The sequence below is a fragment of the Aotus nancymaae genome, unplaced genomic scaffold (assembly GCF_030222135.1).
Source record: "Aotus nancymaae isolate 86718 unplaced genomic scaffold, 86718_ANA_hifiasm-v0.15.2.pri h1tg000067l, whole genome shotgun sequence".
In the NCBI taxonomy this organism is placed as follows: Eukaryota; Metazoa; Chordata; class Mammalia; order Primates; family Aotidae; genus Aotus; species Aotus nancymaae.
The window spans coordinates 6,901,716-6,916,010 of NW_026988482.1; the positions used below are offsets into that span (position 1 = coordinate 6,901,716).

Sequence of the window (14,295 nt, forward strand, 5' to 3'; positions counted from 1 at the left end):
TTTTTGTATTAGTAGAGACGGGGTTTCACCATGTTGACCAGGATGGTCTCGATCTCTTGACCTCGTGATCCACCCGCCTCGGCCTCCCAAAGTGCTGGGATTACAGGCTTGAGCCACCGCGCCCGGCCCAAAAATTTATTTTATATGTCCTGGAGAACTCATTGCTTAAAAGCTGTCATTTCAGAACATTTTGTGTGTGTGTGAATCAGTGTGGATTTGCTAAAGTGATGGTTTAATGTTTTTATATTCAGATACTGGATTTAAAAAACAATATCACAATACTGGTATTCCAGTTATTCAGTTAGAAAAAGATTATTTTTATAATTATCTTTTTATTTCTTTTTTTTGTTTCTGAAATGAAGTCTCACTCTGTCGCCCAGCCTGGAGCGCAGTGGTGCAGTCTCAGCTCACTGCAACCTCTACTTCCCAGGTTCAAGTGATTCTCCTGCCTCAACCTCCTGAGCAGCTTGGACTACAGGTGTCCACTACTACGCCTAGCTAATTTTTGTATTTTAAGTAGAGATGGGATTTCACCATGTTGGCCAGGATGGTGTTGAACTCTTGACCTTGTGATCCACTCGCCTCGGCCTCCCAAAGTGCTGGGATTGCAGGTGTGAACCACCATGCCCGGCCACCTTTTTATTTCAGTGGTTGAAAATAGGACCTTTGGCTAGGTGCGGTGGCTCACACCTATAATCTCAGCACTTTGGGAAGCCAAGGCTGGCAGATCACCTGAAACCAGGAGTTCAAGGTCAGCCTGACTAACATGGTGAAACCCCATCTCTACTGAAAATACAAAATTAGCTGGGCGTGGTGGCGCATGCCTGTAAACCCAGCTACTCTGGAGGCTGAGGCAGGAGAATCACATGAATCCAGGGGTGGTGGTTGTGGTAAGCCGAGGTCACACCATTGCACTCCAGCCTGGGCAACAAGAGTTAAACTCCGTCTCAAAAAAAAAAAAAAAAAAAAAGGACTTTTTTCAGTTTTATTTTTGGAGACAGTCTCACTGTGTCGCCCAGGCTGGAGAGCAATGGCACAATCACAGCTCACTGCCGCCTAAACCTTCTGGGCTCAGGTGATCCTCTCACCTCAGCCTCCCAGGTAGCTGGGACTCCAGGCGCAGGACACCATGCCCAGCTAATTTTTGTAGAGATGGAGTTTCTCCATGGTGGCCCAAGCTGGTCTTGAACTCATGGGCTCAAGCAAGCCTCCCATCTCAGCCTCCCAAAATGTTGGAATTACAGGTGTGAGACACCACACCCAACCAATAGAACTTTTAATAAAAATTGAGAGAGGCTATTTCCAAGATATCATTTGATTTTTTTGCTGGAAGTTTATTACTCTATATTTATGGTTTGTTGACACTTTCTAGATTGCTTTATTCACCAAGTGAAAAACAGTCTCTACAATGCTGCCAGCTTATTTGGATTCCCATTCCAGCTGACCACAAAGCCCATGGTAACTTCTGCTTGTAATGGAACACGGAATGTGGCCCCTTCAGGAGAGGTCAGTGGGGATAAGGCTCCATTAGGAATACAGATCTTTGTAATTAATCATTAAATTTTAGCAAATTCTCTTTTTGAGAGTTAATGTATACAATTACTTTTTTCCAGAAATATTTATATCTTTATCAGCTGTGATATAAAAGCCAAGAAATTAAAGGTTAATAAATTGAACATTTAAAATGTGTTTATAAAGAGCTAAATATTATTACATATGCTTTCTTATTTAAGTATGTACAAAGAAACTGGAATTGTTAATTTTACATCAATTTGTGAGTCTTGATAAATTAAACCCTAGGTCTTATCGATGGTATCTCTTTTGTGAGCTACCTAAGAAAAAGTTATCTTTTCATAATGGAAGCTTACTTAGATTACAAAATTTAGATGATACAGAGGTGATTCTGTTTGATTTTAAGGTATTTTCGAACTCTTCATCTTGTGAACTGACAGGTTCTGGATCCTGGAACAACATGCTGACACTGGGTGAGGTGGTCAAAAATATTTCTGTTTCCTCCTACCTCCTTCTGCCCATTTTTTCCTACATTTTAAAAATATGAAAGGAAAACACTGATTTGCATTGGGATGAGAACAAAGACATTCTTTTTACTGTTCTAAAAAGCAAGTGTCTTTTCTTCAGAAATGTTGTCTTTGAATTTACTGTTGTTTTTTGTTTGTATTATCAGTGTCCTTAATGTGACTTAGATCAAGGTCATATTAAAAAGGTTCATTCATTAAAAAAAAAAAAAAAAAAAAAGCAAAAACATTTCCTGAGAACTTAACTTACTCTGTGCCAGGCGCTGTACTAAGTTATCAAGAATAACAAAATAGCTGGGCAAGGTGGCTCATGCCTGTAATCCTCGCACTTTGGGAGCCTGAGGTGGGCAGATCACGAGGTCAGGAGTTTCGAGACCAGCCTGAGCAACATGGTAAAACCCCGTCTCTATTAAAAATACAAAAATTAGCCATGCGTGGTGGTGCGCGCCTGTAGTCCCAGCTACTCGGGAGGCTGGAGCAGGAGAATTGCTTGAGGTTGCAGTGAGCCAAGGTTGTGCCATTGCACTCCAGCTTGGGCAACAGAGCAAAAGTTTTTATTAGACTCCATCTAAATAAAAAAAAAAGAATAACAAAATAATAAAACTTATTCCTGTCCTGTAGGAGTTCATTGTCTAGTTGGGGAGCAGCCTTAGGTTCCCAGTTACCACAGTTTTATGGACTAGGGACTTCCATGTTATCCTTAGATCCTGAAGTTAAATTGTCATTATCATATATATGCACTATACAAAATGCTATAGTGGGGAAAAGTAGGAAGAAGCCAGAATCCTGCAAAATAGTTGTGATGTCTGCCGCTCAGGTAGGCTTGTAAAGTTGGAGGGGAAGGTAGGGAAAATCAGCTTAGAGAAGTTGTAGGTTCAAAATTCAAAAGTGGAAGAAGTTAAGGAAATGATAAAAGCCCTAGAGTTGTGCTTCTCAAACTTTTTTTAAAAAAAATCTCTGGGCATAGAGAAAAGCAAAAGAGAATTAATACTCCTGTGTCTGAGAAGCTAGTTCCTAAAAACTTGGAACAAAGGTGATATTTCTTTGAGGCCTCTAATTTCATTTAAAAAGTTAATATAAATTGAATTTTATCATCTGTTTGGAATATTTGTTTAGAATTGTTTACCATTAAAATTAACATATGTGAGGGCTGGTAGATTTATCTTGTGCCTTAGATGCTGGCACTGCTGTGTTTCTGTGGGTTTTGTGTAGTCTAGTCAGTGCAGCACAGGTATTCCTAGGGCAGGTTTTTTGTGTAAAGAGGTGTACAGTCTCTTACCTGCAACCCCTGGGAGCCAGATATGTTTGGGAATTCAGAATTTTTCATATTTTAGGTGAAAAATATGAAAATACGGCTGGTTTTAATTTGAACAATTTACTCAAATTGATTAGATTACAGAGTTAGAATCTGAGTTGTTTATGGCCTCTTAACAGTCCCATCAAGAAAAATAAGCAAAACCTGCCAGTGAATTCTGTTATTTCATTTCTGAGATCAAAGACAAACTAAGCCTTATCGCTTTCCTTTAATTTTGACAAAATTTATGCTAGACTCCTGTGCTATTAATAGAAATTGAAAAACAAGATGTTTGTTTAGCTCTATGATGTAGGTTGCTCAGAGATTTTTTTTCTTTCCTTCTGCAGACTGTTTTCAGGTGATTTTTCATTTCACAATTACAAATGCATTTTTTAAATAGGTAATAAATCTCCTAATGGAATAAGTGACTATCCAAAGATCAGAGTGACAGTAACCCGAGATCAGCCACGCAGAGTCCTGCCTTCCTTGGGGTAAGTGTTAAATTCTTTCTGTAAATGGAAACTTAGCACTTATTAGGTGCTCACTTTTGCTAGGCATTCTCAATTTTGTTCTGTCATGTAGTCTTGCTAAGTACTCTGAGGTTAGTAACTTGCTGAATGTCATGCAGCCAGTGAGAGACTTGAACTTGAGTGTGTGTGGTGTTTTGTGTGTGTGTGTCTGTGTGTGTGTGTGAGAGAGATGGAGTTTTGCTCCATCACCCAGCTAGAGTGCAGTGGTGTGAGTGATCTTGGCTCACTGCAACCTCTGCCTCCCAGGTTCAAGCAATTCTGCCTCAGCCTCCTGGGTAGTTGGGATTACAGGCACCTCCTACCATGCCTGGCTAATTTTTGTATTTTTAATAGAGATGGGATTTCAGCCTGTTGGCCAGGCTGGTCTCAAACCTCTGACCTCAGGTGATCCACCCGCCTCGGCCTCCCAAAATGCTGAGATTACAGGTGTGAACTACCGCACCTGGCTTTACATTTTCTACTGTATTATATACCCATAGCATCTGATCTTGAAAACCGTTTTAGAAATAATTGTTACTTACTTTATTCTCAACTTAAAAATATAATTATGCATACAAAAAGTGCTGAAATTGTAAGTGTACGTTGCCTGGTTAATTTTTATACACTGGTCACATCTATCAATATTATTAATAGTTTTCCCTCCTTTTTCTGTATTCTTTCTAGAATTTTTATTGCTTGGACATTCATTAGACCTTCTGGATTGATGTAATTTTCCCATATATTTTCTTCTTTTGTTGTTCTTTTTTTTTTTTTGAGACAAGGTCTCAATCTGTCACCCATGCTGGAATGCGGTAACCCAGTCTCACCCCTCAGCTCACTGCAGCCTCTGTCTCCTGGGTTCAAGAAATTCTCTGACCTCAGCTTCTCATAGCTGGGATTACAGGGGTGTGTCACCATGCCCAGCTATTTTTTGCATTTTAGTAGAGACAAGGTTTTGCCATGTTGGCCAGGCTGGTTTTGAACTCCTGACCTCAGGTGATCCACCCACCTTGGCTCCCAAAGTGCTGGGATTACAGGCATGAGCCACCACACTTGGCCTTCTTGCTCTTTTTAAAAACATTTTTTATGGCCGGGCGCAGTGGCTCACGCCTGTAATCCCAGCACTTTAGGAGGCTGAGACAGGCGGATCACAAGGTCAAGAGATCGAGACCATCCTGGCCAACATGGTGAAACCCTGTCTCTACTAAAAATACAAAAAAAAATAAGTTGGGCGTGGTGGCGTGCACCTGTAGTCCCAGCTACTTGGGAGGCTGAGGCAGGAGAATTGCTTGAACCTGGGAAGCAGAAGTTGCAGTGAGCTGAGATCGGGCCACTGCACTCCAGCCTGGTGACAGAGTGAGACTCTGTCTCTAAAAAAAACAAACAAACAAAAATTTTTTTACTAATTCTTTTTTGACTGTCAGTTTTTAAGTTAGATGAGTTCTCCCCACTGCCTATTCCTAATTTTTTTTTCTTTCTCCAAGCATCTTTTTCTTATATGGATGTAATATCTTTTCTTATCTCTCTAAAGCTGTTTATTATTTTATAATATGTTTTGAGTGCTCCGTTCTGCTTTGTGCCCTTTCCCTCTATGTTTGTTTATTTTGGTTTTATCTTTCAGGTTAGAGTCTTTATGCAAATACTTGGTACGCCTTGGCTATCCACTTATATTTAAGAATGAGATACTAAAAAATAGTGCCCTCTGGAGTTGAATAAATGGCTGATTATAGGGCTAGAGGGAAAGTATAAAGTGAGTCTGAACATCTTGTGCCAGAAAGTAAAGGAGTGTTCAAAAACAGGCATGCCAACCTGACACAGGACGAGATTTTGAAGGCGCTTTTACTGTCCAGATGGGATAATTTAAACATCAAAATGAATAAAGATAGGGGCTCAGATATTAATAAATAAATATATAGTACTGGGGAGGGAAAGATCTTTATAGTAGAATGCCAACTAATAAGTGTGGAAGGACTGACAGAATTACACAATCACCGTTTTGTAACTGTCATGGTAATAACTGATATGGGCAAGAATCATCAATTGAGCCCAAACTAGCAAATAAAAATTTGCAGCCTGGCCAACACAGTGAAACCCCATCTCTACTAAAAATACAAAAATTAGCCATGAGTGGTGTCACGTGCCTGTAATCCCAGCCACTCAGGAGGCTGAGGTAATAGAATCTCTTCAACCTGGAGGCAGAGGTTGCAGTGAGCCGAGATCGTGCCACTGTACTCCAGCCTGGGCTACAGAGTGAGACTCTGTCTCAAAAAAAAAAAGTTTGATGAGGTACTAATTTGATGAGTTTACATAAACTCAAAGTATCTCCCCACACATTACTTTTTTTTTCTTTTTCTTTTTTTCTTTTCTTTTTTTTTTTTTTTTTTTGCAGGGACTGCGGGCGTGCACAGCCATGCCCAGCTAATTTTATATTTTTAGTAGAGACAGGGTTTCACTGTGTTGGCCAGCCTGGTCTCGAACTCCTGACCTCAGGTGATCCACCCGCCTTGGCCTCCCAGAGTGCTGGGATTACAAGTGTGAGCCACCCTGCCTGGCCCACATCACTTATTAATTACAAAGGGAAAAATAAAGTGGAGAAACACAATTGATACCACCTTAACCAAGGGATCAAAGCTAAATTGCCAACATTGGACAAACTGACATCATGGTTTCCAAATGTATTGCACTGAGAAAGACATCATCACTAAATGTAGCATTCCTGCAAAAACGATTGGCTCTAATCATGAGAAAGCTGGTTAAACTGAAATTAAGGTTCATTCTAGAAAATAATAGGCCTGTATTCTTCATTAAAAAGATAAAAGCTGAAAAATTGTTTCAGACTGAAGGAGAGCAAACATAACATGATAACAAAATGCATACAATGTGAGATCCTGGATTAGATTTTAGGTAGGACAAAATTGCTGTGAAGATTATTTTTTAATAGCTTTAGAGATATTTGACTCTGGGCTACATGTTACAATGTACTATTGCAAAACTTCCTAAATTTGGTGATTATATTGTGATTATATATATAGTTATATATATAGTTAGAGATAAACTTATTCTCTAAGCATTTAATGCTGTTTCCCTGTAAGCACTGCTTAGATGCTTTGTCCACATTTTGAAATGTTGGTTTTCATTTTCATTAAATGTAAAATATTTTCTAGGCCAGGCGCAGTGGCTCATGCCTGTAATCCCAGCACTTTGGGAGGCCAAGGTAGGCGGATCACTTGAGGTCAGGAGATTGAGACCAGCCTGGCCAACATGGTGAAACCCCATCTCCACTAAAATACAAAAATTAGCTGGCTGTGCTGGGACATACCTGTAATCCCAGCTACTTGAGAGGCTGAGGCAGGAGAATCACTTGAACCCAGAAGGCAGAGGTTGCAGTAAGCCGAGATCAGGCCACTGCACTCCAGCCTAGGCAACACAGTGAGACTCCATCTCAATAATAATAATAATAATAATACAATAAAATAAATAAGTGAATAAAAATATTTTCCAGTTTCTGTTTTACTTCCTCTTTGACCTGTAATTTAGAAGGATAGAAATATGTTGTTTAATTTTCAAATATTTGGGACTTTGCAGATATCTTTCTGTTACTGATTTCTAGTTTACTTCTATTATGGTTAGAGAATATGCTTTGTTGTTTTTCCATCTGGCGACAGCCATCAGATAAGCCAAGATGGGTGCATACAAGTACATCCAGGAGCTATGGAGAAAGAAGCAGTCTGATGTCATGCATTTCTTCTGAGGGTCCACTGCTGGCAGTATCGCCAGCTCTCTGCTCTCCACAGGGCTCCCCGCCCCACCCGGCCTGATAAATCGCGCCAACTGGGCTACAAGGCTAAAAGGTTATGTTATGTATAGGATTCGTGTTTGCTGTGGTGGCCGAAAACGCTCAGTTCCTAGGGGTGCAACTTACAGCAAGCCTGTCCATCATGGTGTTAACCAGCTAAAGTTTGCTCGAAGCCTTCAGTCTGTTGCAGAGGAGCAAGCTGGACCCCACTGTAGGGCTTTAAGAGTCCTGAATTCTTACTGGGTTGGTGAAGATTCCACATCCAAATTTTTTGAGGTTATTCTCATTGATCCATTCCATAAAGCTATCAGAAAAAATCCTGATACCCAGTGGATCACCAAACCAGTCCACAAGCACAGGGAGATGCATGGGCTGACATCTGCAGGCCGAAAGAGTCGTGGCCTTGAAAAGGGCCTTAGGTTTCACCACACTATTGGTGGTTCTCGCCAGGTAGCTTGGAGAAGGCGCAGTACTCTCTAGCTCCACCGTTACCGCTAATAAAAGTAAAGTTTGTAAAATTCATACCTAATAAACAATTTAAGACAGTGAAAAAAAAAGTGAGAATATGCTTTGTATGATTTCTTTTCATTTTGTTAATATTTGTTTTATGGCCTAGAGTGTGACCAGTTGGATGATGGTCCATGTGCACTTGAGTGTGTATTCTGCTGTTGTTGGGCAGAATGACCTAAATGTCAGGTCAGGTTGGTTGATAATATTTTACAGGTGTTAGTGATTTTTCTGTTGACTTTTTTATTGATTGATGAGTGAGGAATTGAGTTTTCTACCATAATTTTGGATTTGTCTATTTCTCCTTCAGCTTTGTTAATTTTTGCCCTTATATATTGTTTTTTGGCTTTATATATTTGGAAGCTCTATCAGGCGAATAACCTGACCTAGATTCACCAGTTGTCATTCGGCTACATTTGCTTTTTCATTCTCTCTCATACATACATACTGACATACATACTGTTTTGAACCATTTGGGAGTCTTTGATTCATGCCCCTTTAATCCTAAATACTTGAGTCCGTTTATTTCTTTTTTTTTTTGAGACGGAGTCTCTCTCTGTCACCAGGCTGGAGTGCAGTGTCACGATCTCAGTTCACTGTAGCCTCCGCCTCCTGGGTTCAAGCGACTCTCCTGCCTCAGCCTCCCGAGTAGCTAGGACTACAGGTGCATGCCACCACGCCCAGCTAATTTTTGTATTTTTAGTAGGGATGGGGTTTCACCATGTTGACCAGGCTGATCTTAAACTCCTGATCTGGTGATCCACCCACCTCAGACTCCTAAGGTGCTGTGATTACAGGCTTGAGCCACTGCCCCTGGTCATGTCTCTTCCTTTCTTTCCTTTTTTTTTTTTCTGAGACGGAGTCTCGCTCTGTCACCCTGGTTGGAGTGCAGTGGCCCGATCTCGGCTCACTGCAACCTCCACCTCCCGATTGCAAGCGATTATCCTGCCTCAGCCTCCTGTGTAGCTGGCCAGCCTCCTGCCTCAGCCACCACGCCTGGCTAATTTTTTGTATTTTTAGTAAAGATGGGGTTAGCCAGGATGGTCTCGATCTGTTGGCCTCATGATGCACCCACCTTGGCCTCCCAAAGTGCTGGGATTACAGGCTGAGCCACAGCACCTGGCCTATTTCTTAAGAATGAGGGCATTCACTTACATGAATAGATTACCACTATCAGGAAAATTAACATTGATATAATGCCATTATGTAATCTACAGGTCTTATTTAAATTTCTCTCGTACAGCTTTTTCTTTTTCCTGATACAGGATCCAGTGCAGGATTGTGTATTGCGCATAGTTTTCATGTATTTTTGATCTACTTTATTCTGCAGCTACTCCTTGCCCTTTCTTTGTGTTCAGTGACATTAATATTTTAATTTTGTTTGATATTTACTGATGATTTGTTTCAGATTATGCTTTTTTTTTTTTTTTTTTTTTTAAGAAATACCACATCAGTGGTATTCATTTCAAAAGCATCACTCAAGGAAGGAGGGGGGTGCTGTCAGTTTGTCACATTGTTGGTAATGGCAGGAAAGGCAGATTTTGTCACCAGCAACTGTGACTGCGTAGGAATTCCAGGCTTCAGTTCCTTTAGCATTTATTAATTTAGCATTTAGCAGATATTTATTGAGTGCCTTTTTGGCTTAGACCCTGTACTAAGATACAGTGGTGAAAGGATGTAATGTCTTTTCATGGAATTTAAAGTTTAGTGTGGAGTATAGACGTTAAGCAAATAATCACACCAATAATTAATTTCAGTGGTTCCAAGTGACTAAAGGAAAAATGAGGTATCAGAAGGGGTATGTGCAGTAGGGGAGCTGAATCTAGAGTTGGGGTTGGAAATGGGCATGAAGAGGAAGGCAGAGGCTTTCTTTGTGTGGCTGCTCTAGTGATTAGAAAGAGACATTCCATGGTGGAATGCTGGGTGCCATGTGCTGCAGGGATAGATCTAACTTTTGCACAATTGTAGTTGTCTGACTTGCCAGGAGCAAGCTTGACCTAAGGCAACTTAATCTCAGGATGGTCTGGGAGCTTAGATTCTAGCCATTTAAGCAGCTTAGTGATAAGCTTTTTCTTTTTTTTTTTTCCGTTGCTCAGTTTTACTTTGAATTCAGAAGGCTATAATAGAAGACCAGGTGGCCGTCGCCATAGCAAAGGTAATCCAGAGAGTTCTTTCATGTGGAAACCTCAGGAACCCGCTGTAACAGAGATGATTTCTGAAGAGTGTGGCAAGGGTCTGAGGCGCCCCCATTATACTGTGGAGGAGGTAAGCCTTTTTAGCTTGATTTCTTTAAAACAATATTTTACGGCTCTTCCTAACCAACTCAGAATGGTTCAACGTTTGACATACCATTGTAGGTTTTCCTATAATAGAGCCCTAACAAAATGAGCTGTCTCAAACCCAAATGCACCAAAAATCTGTATGTGGCATCTGCCCAGGCAGACTTTGAGGGGTTCATGCTATGAGACCTAAAGTTCTTATGAGATTGTCCAGAACACATTAGCAGGGCCTGTAGTGGCCATGTATGCCAAATGTGTTCATGACAGGATCAAGCATGTTGCTTATCAAGGAGCAGAAGATTGTTGCGAAAGTGTTGAAGGCACAGACACAGAGTCAGACAGCTAAATTTAAAAATGAAACTTTTTTGAGTAATAAAAATTGTAAGACTAAAAAGAATTTCTAATGAATATTTTTGGGAGCAAATAATATATCGATTATGTTATATATTTCTTTTTTGCTTTTTTTTTTTTTTTGCGATGGAGTGAGACTCTGGAGGGCACCCATGTTGGAGCACAGTCTTGGCTCACTCTGCCCCACTCAACCTCTGCCTCCCATGTTCAAGCATATGTTATATATTTCAAAAGGTACCGAAGTATGTACAGTGACTAAGTTTCCCAGACTCTCTTCCATACCTGGCTTCCAGGCTTCCATCACCATGTTTACTACTTAGCAAGTAACCTCTGATACCTGTGTGTATCCTCCTATAGATATTCTATACACATATCATTTAGTCAATATTTAGATGTACTTATTTTTTTCTCATCTGTCTGTGACCTGAAAATATAGTTATTTTTATGATAAGGAAGAAAAAGGAGTCATATTAGGAAGAGACAAGATTAGTGGTTTTACTTTGTTTGTTTTTGAGACAGGGTTTTGCTCTTGTTGCTCAGGCTGGAGTGCAATGGCGTGATCTCGGCTCACTGCAGCCTCCACCCGCCAGGTTCAAGCAATTCTCCTGCCTCAGCCCCCTAGTAGCTGGGATTACAGGCATGCACCATCACTCCTGGCTAATTTTGTATTTTTAGTAGAGACAGGTTTTCTCCATGTTGGTCAAGCTGGTCTCGAACTCCTGACCTCAGGTGAGCCACCTGCCTCGGCCTCCCAGAGTGCTGGGATTACAGGCATAAGCCACCACACCCAGCCAAGATTAGATTCTTTTTGGCTACCTAAATTAGTCTAACTTGCTTTTTAAAAAAAATTTTACCAAGTTATTTTTTTTATATGGAGAGATGGGGTCTCGCCATGTTTTCCAGGCTGGTTTCAAACTCCAGGCTCAAGCAATCCTCCAGCCTCGGCCTCCCAAACTGCTGGGACTACAGGTGTGAGCCACTGCACCCAGCCCTAACTTGTTTCTTTTTACAAACTTTAATAACTGTGACTAAGGAAGGGAAGTAAATGGTGTGCATCTCTGCTTTTTCCTTCACATTTCAGAGCACTCAGCATGATGAAGAGTCAGTCTTTTTACTTTCCTTTTGAGTATGTCCTTTATTCCAGGAAAATTTAGAATTATTCGTGTATCTGGCACTCCCCAGGACCATTAGCTATTTCAGTTTGCTAACTAGTTTTCTGAGCCACATGTTTAATTTTAGTTCATCAGAGAAATACTTATTTGGGTCCCAGGTACTGTGCTAGTTGTTAGCAATTCAAGATGAAATGAAATACAGTTCCTGCCCTCTAGGAGCTTATACATAAATAGTTGCTATTCGATAAGCAGGCAGAGAGAGGAATGGACCAGAGCCCTGAAAGGGGTTTTAAGATGAGGTGTTAAAGATTTCAGTCTTTTAGATGAGAAATCAGAAATGGGACTGAGCAGATATCTACAGGGGAATATGTAGAAAATACACTCTAGAAATATTGGTAGGTAGTATTAGCAAGGACATGTCTGTTGACTAAGTGTGATATAAAATAGAAAGGAGAGTCTGAGTCCCAGATTTCAGTTTTGGGAATCACTATGTGTCACCAAGATAACCCTATGTTCATGGGGAAGATGATGACTCCAGTTTTGGATATTGTTTAAACTCCCTGTGAAACGCACAAGAAAACCTTTCCTGGAGGGTAGATATAGGTGATGAGAATTTTGAGGAGGAGACACATTTCTGAATCTTTAACCTATTGGTATTACTTAAATCAAGGGAGCTGATGAGATTATTCAGGGAAGGAATGTAGTGCAAGAAGAGATACGGGCAAAATCACTAGTATGATGTAGGTAGAAGGAATATTCTGCAGTGGAAACAGAAAAAAAGAATCAGAAGAGCTTACTGTCTAGGAAGGCAAGGCAGGTCGGCATGGTGAAATGCTGAAGAGAGATCAAGTAACTTAAGGGCTGAAAAAGTGTCTATTGAATGTGACCATAGATGGTTGCTGGTGATGTTGGTGAGGCCAGTTCACTTTGGAAGCTACATATTCTTAGTATGCAAGCTGATGATTTCTGCTGAGGTTTTTTTTGTAGTTAACTTAATTCTATTCAAACCAGTTCTGTCAAAAACCTAGATGCCATCAGAATCTAGCAGATAACATGAGTAAAGTGGGCTGGAGAGCAGTGGCCCATCTAAACGAGATAGCCCTACATAGCTATAGATTGTGGACTGAGTTTATCAAAGGAGGCCAGATTTTTTGATTTTTTAAAAAATGTATAAAGCTAGTAATTCAAAGAAATATTAAAGACACAGTGTTGGAAAGAAAGCACATCTATGGGCTACATTTTGTCTTTTAATTATAAGTTTAATATGCTGGTGCTTATCTAACATGCTTTCTTTTATTTAGGGTGTTCAAAAAGAGGAAAGAGAGAAGTACCGAAGGTTATTGGAACGACTTAAAGAAAGTGGTCATGGAAACTCTGTCACATGTCCTGTGACTTCAAATTATCACAGGTGAAAATGAGCTAACAAATAATGCTTTGCTAGACACCTTTTTGTTTGTTTTGGCGAAGGTATTGGTGGAAAGGGCCTTATTTGAAAGAATAAGTTAACCCTGAGAGAACTAGCCCCGTCATTTGCCTTGATATTTATCTAGTAATGGGTAATATGTAACAGAGGTTTTGCAAAGTAAAATTTTATGTTACCTTTAGGACCCTTTGTTCAAGTAAACTTTTACTTGAAACTCTTACATAACAAAGTGGCTCACTGCTTGAGGTAGGGCTATCAGGAGGCAGAGTTTCTTCAACCTCCTCAGCATACATTTCCCACAGTCTCTCTCTCTACCTCTCTTCCCCACCGCCTCCTGCCCATCTCTCCATCTCTCCCATCTCCCTTCCTTCCTTCCTTTCTCCTTCATCTCCTTATGGTCTCTTTGTCTTTTTTCCTTTCCCCTTCCTCACCGCCACCCCATGAGATACACCTAGTCCCTGCAGCATCATAGAGATTGAATCTTAGCACATTTGGAAATCCACTAGAGACAAGATTAAAGTCTCCCAGGTCATAAGAATTATCCTTATAATACGGCTTGTTAATTAAATACTCTAATGATTTGAGCAAATATTAATAGATGAGAGTGGCAGAAATAAGTGATAGCTGGCCTTGTATTTGTCTGTGAAAGGAGGACAAAAAATCTGTGAGCTCAGAATTGAGGTACACTAGGTCATTCTAAGAAGTGGAGTGAAAATATGCAAGGATCCCAGAAATTATATAATAGCAAATTGAAGGTTAAAAAGTCACAATACTATTTAACTTTTAATTTTTGAGATGGAGTTTCACTCTTGTTGCCCCGACTGGAGTGTAAGGGCACATATCTTGGCTCACTGCAACCTCTGCCTCCCAGGTACAAGCAATTCTCCTGCCTCAGCCTCCCAAGTAGCTGGGATTACAGGCATCCACCACCATGCTCAGCTAATTTTTTGTATTTTTACTAGAGACATGGTTTCACCAGGCTGGTCTC

The 14,295-nt window shown here is 40.4% G+C and overlaps 1 protein-coding gene and 1 pseudogene across 13 annotated transcripts in view; both read left to right on the forward strand.

The window, feature by feature from the left end:
• Positions 1 to 14,295, forward strand: part of SENP2 (SUMO specific peptidase 2) — a 45,819-nt gene that overhangs the window by 10,772 nt on the left and 20,752 nt on the right. For 12 of the 13 annotated variants that reach the window (XR_010338937.1, XM_064366895.1, XM_064366903.1 and 9 more), the window contains 5 exons: positions 1,373 to 1,506; positions 1,919 to 1,985; positions 3,731 to 3,821; positions 10,239 to 10,407; positions 13,186 to 13,292. Coding sequence is in view for 12 of the 13 variants with exons in the window: in XM_064366895.1 (XP_064222965.1) it covers positions 1,373 to 1,506; positions 1,919 to 1,985; positions 3,731 to 3,821; positions 10,239 to 10,407; positions 13,186 to 13,292 (568 nt within the window). In the remaining variant the exon portion in view is untranslated. The remainder of the gene's footprint in view (positions 1 to 1,372; positions 1,507 to 1,918; positions 1,986 to 3,730; positions 3,822 to 10,238; positions 10,408 to 13,185; positions 13,293 to 14,295) is intronic. The other variant, XM_064366905.1, reaches the window with a different exon arrangement.
• LOC105720987 (large ribosomal subunit protein eL15-like) lies at positions 3,737 to 8,133 on the forward strand (annotated as a pseudogene).